Source organism: Gigantopelta aegis, chromosome 3 (genome assembly GCF_016097555.1).
Source record: "Gigantopelta aegis isolate Gae_Host chromosome 3, Gae_host_genome, whole genome shotgun sequence".
Lineage (NCBI taxonomy): Eukaryota > Metazoa > Mollusca > Gastropoda > Neomphalida > Peltospiridae > Gigantopelta > Gigantopelta aegis.
Window position 1 is genome coordinate 24,842,084 of NC_054701.1, and position 7,193 is coordinate 24,849,276.

Consider the following 7,193-nt stretch of genomic DNA (forward strand, 5'->3'; position numbering starts at 1 on the left):
TTGTTTTCGCGAATGTCATGTCAAAGACGAAAGTAATAATATCATTAAATTAGTGTTACGAATGCTTTAGCAATGAGCTACATTTAGAAACTAGAAATCCAATTTGTATAATTTCATTTTGGGACGCACCAGTACGTAATATTATCAAATTTGTACCTGGGTCACGCCCACCTTACAACTCACATGGGTCATTGAGAAAGGAGTATTTCAGAAGTATTCTTACATAAGAGTTAATTATCCAATACAGGTAATCGTATACGTTACAAAGAATCCGTTACAAGGCATGTAGAAGCTCACAGTTCCAACTCTTATGTGTCTGTGCGTTGAACTTAAGGGAGTATGTGATGGAGAGAGAGAGGGGGAGAGAGAGAGAGAGAGAGAGAGAGAGAGAGAGAGAGAGAGAGAGAGAGAGAGAGAGAGAGAGAGGGGGGGGGGGAGGGAGGGAAGGGACGATCAAGGATTGATCCACGTCGTGGGCCCATTGGGCTATTTCTTTTTACAGCCAGTGCTTACTTTTTTACTTATTTTATTTATTAGCCTGCCAGAATTTCAGCCCTGTAACCATACCAATATAACAAGTGGAATGAACATGTGCTAACAAAAGATCACCTGGACTAACCTTCTTGTAAACTCATAATTTTAGCTCAAAGTTAAACATTTGTTTTTATTTAACAACACTGGTAGCACATTTTACCATTAACAGAAAGGGTTTTGTTAAATATGCACCTCCCCACAGGCGGAACACCACATACCACAGCACTTGATGTAGGGGGAAAAAAACAATCAAAGAATGGGTCCATCAAAAGTAACAGTACTTTTTACTTTTTACTGTAATTACAAAACATGTTGTATACCCTCAGGATAATTTGGAATGTTTTCAAATTATTTTTAAATCACTGGCATGATTCTGCAAGTAAGGTTTTGATAGGTGGACATGAGCTCCAACTGGCTGCTGTTAGATCCACATGTAATAGTGGAGCTAATTTTAATTAGATTGCCCTGTTTAATGACAGGAGAATTGGGGTTAAATGTGTGTGCATTCTCAAGCATTACATAATTTTAGAGGTGGGAAATTGCCATTGTGTTACAAAATGTTACATGAGGAGGGATATAAAGTAATAAAAATGCCATATTTTGCATTATATAATTGTTATGTAACTGTCATATTAGACTGGGAAACTGCATACTATATGTACATTGTATCTTCTTCTTTTTTTATGTACGTAAAAAAATATTTTTTTTCATTTTTTTTTCATGATGTTTTGTAATGACTAAATTGTAGCAAAATTGTTTTATTTTATGTTTAAAGAAAATGGTGCAAAAGATTAATATAGAAGGACACGATGCCTACTGCAAAGCTTTAGAAGAGCATAAAGGGAAAACTCTGTTTGCACTTTTTTGTGGAAATGAAGACCCTGCCACTGGTAAAAGTTGGTGCCCAGATTGTGTTGTAGGTACAGTACCATATTACACACAGTTATTTCCCTTTGATCAAGACGTTAGAAATTAAATATATATATACTGGCCTTGGTGGCGTCATGGTTAAGCCATCGTACATAAGGCTGGTAGGTACAAGGTTTGCAGCTCGGTAACGGCTTCCACCCAGAGCAAGTTTTAACAGCTCGATGGGTATAAGACCATTACACCCTCTACTCTCTCATGAAACCACTAACAATTAACAACTAACCCACTGTCCTGGACAGACAGCCCAGATATTTGAGGTGTGTGCCCAGGACAGTGTGCTTGAACAATAATTGGATATAAGCATGGAAATAAGTTGAAAAGAAATTAAAAATATAGTTACTGGCCTTGGTGGTGTCGTGGTTAAGCCATCGGACATAAGGCTGGTAGGTACAGGGTTTTAATGACTCAATGGGTACGTGTAAGATGCTGAGATTTATGTGGGAGTCAGTGTGACTGAATTCAAAACTGGGAGTCAACAAGACATAACATAATCTGTGTATCCACAACAAAAAATAAAAACTAGTAATTAATTCAATATCTCTACAGTGGCAATTACAACAAAACTGTTGAATATTTTATGACAATGCAATGGTTTTAAGCTTGCATGTGCATGCACACGCAAACAAATACACATGCATGCACACACACACACACACACACACACACAGAGACACACACACACACATGCAGACACACTCAAACATTTGACTATGCTATTTTGAATTTGTTTTTAACGATGCTGATATTGACGTATAGTGGCATTATTGATAGCTTTATTATACTGAATGTTTGTATGTTATTTCAGCTGAACCAGTTGTGGAAAGGAATTTAAAACATGTCCCGGATGATGCTGTATTAATTCACTGCAGTGTGGGTGATAGACCATAGTAAGTTGTTACTGAAGGTGTTTTGTAAATTGAAATTTAATATCCATGTATTAGCTATATATTTATTTTGAAGAAAAATGTGTTATTTTAATGGTTAACATTATAAAAAGGAAGCAAGGAATGTTTTATTTAATGAAGCACTCAGAACATTTTAATTGCAGTTATATAGCCTTTGTTATACCAGTTGTGGAGCACTGGCTGGAATGAGAAATAGTTCAGTGGGCTCACCGATGGGGATCGATCCTAGACTGACTGTGCATCAGGCAAGCACTTTACCACTGTCCTGCCATCGGTGTTAAGCAGTACTCACAATATGCTTGTTACACTTAAAATATTTTTTTTATTGTTTTTGGATTAATAATGAATTCTGAAGATGCTGTTGCATTTTAAACATCAGCCTGTGAGCTTCTAGATTATTGTAGCCCCACTCCCATGACTAGTGATATTCAATGTTGGGCTAGTAAATAACTACTATTGCCATGCCTGACGGCTAGTGAATTTTTGTGTGTCAAATTTTGCAGTTACGTCTATTTTGTAAATATAAATATCCTGACCCCACCCCAACCCCCAATGTTAGTGTTTACAAGCTCTAACTCTCTCTTTAGGTGACATATCTTATTATTTGTATTATTTAGTACAATTAAAAGTAAAGTAGGGCTAATGGATTTTTAATCGTGGCTAGTACATTTTTAAAATCACTGATCCCATGGCTAGTGGATTTTAAAAAAATCTATAAGCCCTAAAAAAAAAATTAACATGTATTTTGATATCATTTATACATGTGCATTTGTGTATATGTATATCATCTACTACAATACAAACTGTAATAAGTAACTGCCTGTCTTAAGAAGACACCTTTTAATATTTCCAGTGGGTGACTGATTAATACATGTTTGTTGGGCTGTATATAGTGATAAAACAATTTTCTTTTCTTTTCCACAGCTGGAAAGATCAGAACAATGCTTTCAGGACAGACCCCAAATTAAAACTGAAGTCAGTACCTACACTAATGAAGGTTGGAACGGTATGGTGGATATTTGTCTGTTACTGTCGGTGTGATATATTGACTTGACAATACAATGATAAGACCAGTTCTTAATACAACAATGTCATAGGTGTCGGAAGTGTGGGTGCCGGGTGTGCCCCACAAATGTGAAGATAATGCATCACCCTCGGCAGTTGAAAATCAGATTAATACATAGCTGCCCCCTCCCCCAAAAATAGCTTGTTTTGTTTAACGACACCACTGGAGCACATTGATTAATTAATCATTGGCTATTGGATGTCAAACATTTGGTAATTCTGACACATAGTCACCAGAGAAAACCTGTTACATTTTTCCTAATACAGCAAGGGATCTTTTATATGCACTTTCCCACAGACAGGAACGTACATAACACAACCTTTTGTCCAGTTGAGGTGCACTGGTTGGAACAAGAAAAACCCAATCAATTGAATGGATCTACTGAGGTGGTTCGCTCCTGTGATGCAAGCACCTCAAGCGAGCACTCGACTGACTCAACCAGCTCAATCCTGCCACCCACCCCCTCCCTCTCCCCTCACCCAAAGTCACTGTCACATTCCAATGCTTATAACTGTGTTGGTGTGGCAAAACACATTAATTTGGTAGTGGAAAGAAAGGAATGTTTGTTTAATGACACTAGTTCAAGGAGAGTAATTTTCAGCATGTGAATTAAAAAACAAAGTACTATCTTATACCAGGATTAAATAGTGATGCTTAAAGCCGCACACCCTAGTTTCATCCAGCGAAAATAAATTATAATTTGGTTAATCTACAAACCTGTAACACACTTAGATCACGTTTTTATCAAATGGAGTGAAAAAGCAGGTTTTATATCGATAAATACCATGGGAATCCCCATGTCCCAATTGCTTGAAATAATTTTGAAAGTTAGTATTCTGATGTCACCGGTAGATGTTGCTCGAAGCACAACAATGCCTACGTCACGACAAATTTCACAGAGTGCGCACAGACTTGGTGTGCGTTCTTTTCACCTCTCCTGGATGTGTTCTGTCCTGGTTGTATCCCCTCTCCAGATATCGTAAGACTTAGCAAAATTATTGGTTTTAAGGGTTTGTAACGTTTTGTATTGAGACACTTACTTGTCTGAACTTTATTGTTACTGAAAATGTCCACGAACTGTGAAGAAAAATCTCACAAATGAACAACAAATCGGATGTTGATTGCGCGAACTGTGCATGAGAAAACAAACCGAACCAAAATGATAATGGTCACGTGGTATACCAACGTCTGTGACATTGAAATGGAAATATCCCGTCTAAAAATAGTTTAGACCTTGTCTGCTCAACATTTTTTTCTCAAACGTGCGTCCGTTTTTAAGAAATACGAAAAATGCATTTTGTGGTATTACAAAAACCAGGATTACCAAAAAACACTTCAGGTGAATGGAAATGTATATTCTAAATAATAAACAGTAAGTAAAGTGCAATTTTATTTGTGAAAAAATGGGTTTAATAGCGAAAAACAACGCTGTAATGGTTAACAACTAGCCTTAACTAGGGTGTCCCTTTAATATGATAATATCTTAAATGGCTAAGTTAAGTTTGGGGTACTATTAATCACTCCCCTCATTTGTTTTCACGGTGAGGTCTGTGCAAGAGCCATTAATGCAAAAAAAATTCTTTTTTATAACCCCTCTCCCCATGGAACATTTTTTAATGTTATGGCCATTTCCCCCTCAAACATTATGTAACTCTCATCAGTACTTCCCATTTTTTCTGTCATAATAACATGATATGACCAAAATTATTAGCTCTTCTGTTTGTATTTATGTTTGGTTTGGTTATGTAACCCTTGAAACACTATATGTACATGTATATCCATTTTTGCAGTATACCAAATGTTGCAAAGAAAAGTGTTTTCTCCTCCAATATTTGTTACAGAGTTATGTCCCTTCAATTATGTGTCTGCTTCAACAACGTATGCTCATTCCATGTTCCGACTGTTTCTACCATTTGTGCAACATGACGAAGTGCCTATGTTTCTAACAAGCTGGATGACATTGTAACCATTATTATTATCTCTCCAAATAATGCAATGGGTATACAGTGTTAGACTGTTGGTCCTCTTAGTCCCAGCCTTTGTCAGACCCTTCCATTGTGCACACATCCATCCATAGCACATGTAAAGAGACAGAGTGCACCATTGTTCCATAAATGTATGCCCCCATACTCAAAATGCTTGAAAAGAAAACATGCAGAATTTTTTTTAAATGCAACAAACTGGTTGTATTACAATTATTATTTATTTTGTAAAACTGGTAATTTTTTATTTTTTTATTTTTTTCAGCCACAAAGACTAGAAGAGGAACAATGCACCAAAGATGATTTAATACAGATGTTGTTTGAGGACTAATAGTAATATACCTACCTACCTCTTACCCATTTAATACATACATTCCCTCTGTTCTTTATCACAGTTTGATTAAAACCTATTAAATGATCTTCAACTAACCATGACAATAAATTACCATTAAATTAATTTAACGCTGTAATCTCTTTACAGGTTTACAGGTGTAAAGAATAACAATCTAGTGACGCAAAAAAAAAAGAGACTGAAATTGACCTTTTAAAATTATTGTTTCTCCTGTGTGAAGTTTGTACATCAAGTTTGCTGATTGTTTTAATGTACATAATGTAGTTTATAAAATGAGTTAACAGATCTATTCTTTTTAAGTTTAAATCATATACAGCATATCTCAGTGTATTTTTTATAAAAACCTGGTTAGACCTCAAAAGATCATGATTTTCTTCCCAACACATTCTAATAGACATTTGTTGTAAGTTAATTGTGAAATATTCATAGTGTGTGTTTACAATATTTATTAACATTTATTTTTGTCAATGGAAATAAAAAACATTAGTACATGTATTGTGTTCAGTACTGTATTAATAACTGGGTTTTGTTTTCCATACTTGACATTTGTGAAGTTAGTCTACTGACATTTGTAGGTGACATCCCAAAACTCCTGGAAAACGTCCTGGAAAATGTCTAGTAAAAATGATGGGAAATCATGGAAAGTCATATAATTTGCTTGGTAAATAAGTATATGAACCCTGAACTAGACTGATGGGTAATAACACAACTGCTTATTTCACTGTATGAAAACATTTTTATCAAAATTCACAACACTTCCTAACCTGAAAGAATATTCTAGAATACACATTACTGTTGAAACAGCGGGTCAGTCAATTAGCATTCTGAAGTTCAGGCATTGGCAAGCATGGGAGGGTTTGGGAATAGAAACCCCCCTTTCCCACTTAAGCAAAAAAAAGAAGAAGATATTTTTAGGAGGATGACTCGAGCCTTCTTTAAACTTCTTTCCCACAGTCTAGACCCCCCACCCCCCTCTAAAATTCCTGCACATGCGCCTGATCCTGATAGGGCATATATTAAACGGAAGTTAACGACCAACTTGGGGAAGACGGGGGGGTAGCTTCCCAGTGAAGTTTTGAATCACTCAATGGTGCATTTTAAAAACAAATCCATGGCCTGTTTTGCTTTTTTAAGCAACAAAACACATACTGCGTGGAATCGTTAATCCTAATCGAAATATAATAGTCTATCGCCGAAAGTTCATTGAAACAATTTCTGCTTCCAGAATGGAGCTAAAAGTAACTATTAATTTAAAAAAAAATGAGTGGGGACATTATCTCGCACAATTCTCACGTGGTGGATTCATAATAAGCCTTAATAAGTTTGGCCTTTTTGCGGTGCTTAAATTACTGTTCTGATCTTCATGAAATGTTCCAATAATTTTTCAACAGGTATTGACATAATGACTGATAATTATGTTTAAC

At 35.9% G+C, this 7,193-nt stretch overlaps 1 protein-coding gene across 1 annotated transcript; it reads left to right on the forward strand.

Annotated features, from left to right (window-relative positions):
- The first annotated feature begins 141 nt into the window (after window positions 1–141).
- On the forward strand, window positions 142–6,260 carry LOC121389465 (thioredoxin domain-containing protein 17-like). The gene is made up of 5 exons (XM_041521106.1): window positions 142–247; window positions 1,310–1,454; window positions 2,270–2,351; window positions 3,294–3,375; window positions 5,683–6,260. The coding sequence occupies exons 2-5, from the start codon at window positions 1,313–1,315 to the stop codon at window positions 5,746–5,748; spliced, it is 372 nt and encodes a 123-aa protein (XP_041377040.1). The 5' UTR covers window positions 142–247; window positions 1,310–1,312; the 3' UTR covers window positions 5,749–6,260.
- The last annotated feature ends 933 nt before the right edge of the window (window positions 6,261–7,193 follow it).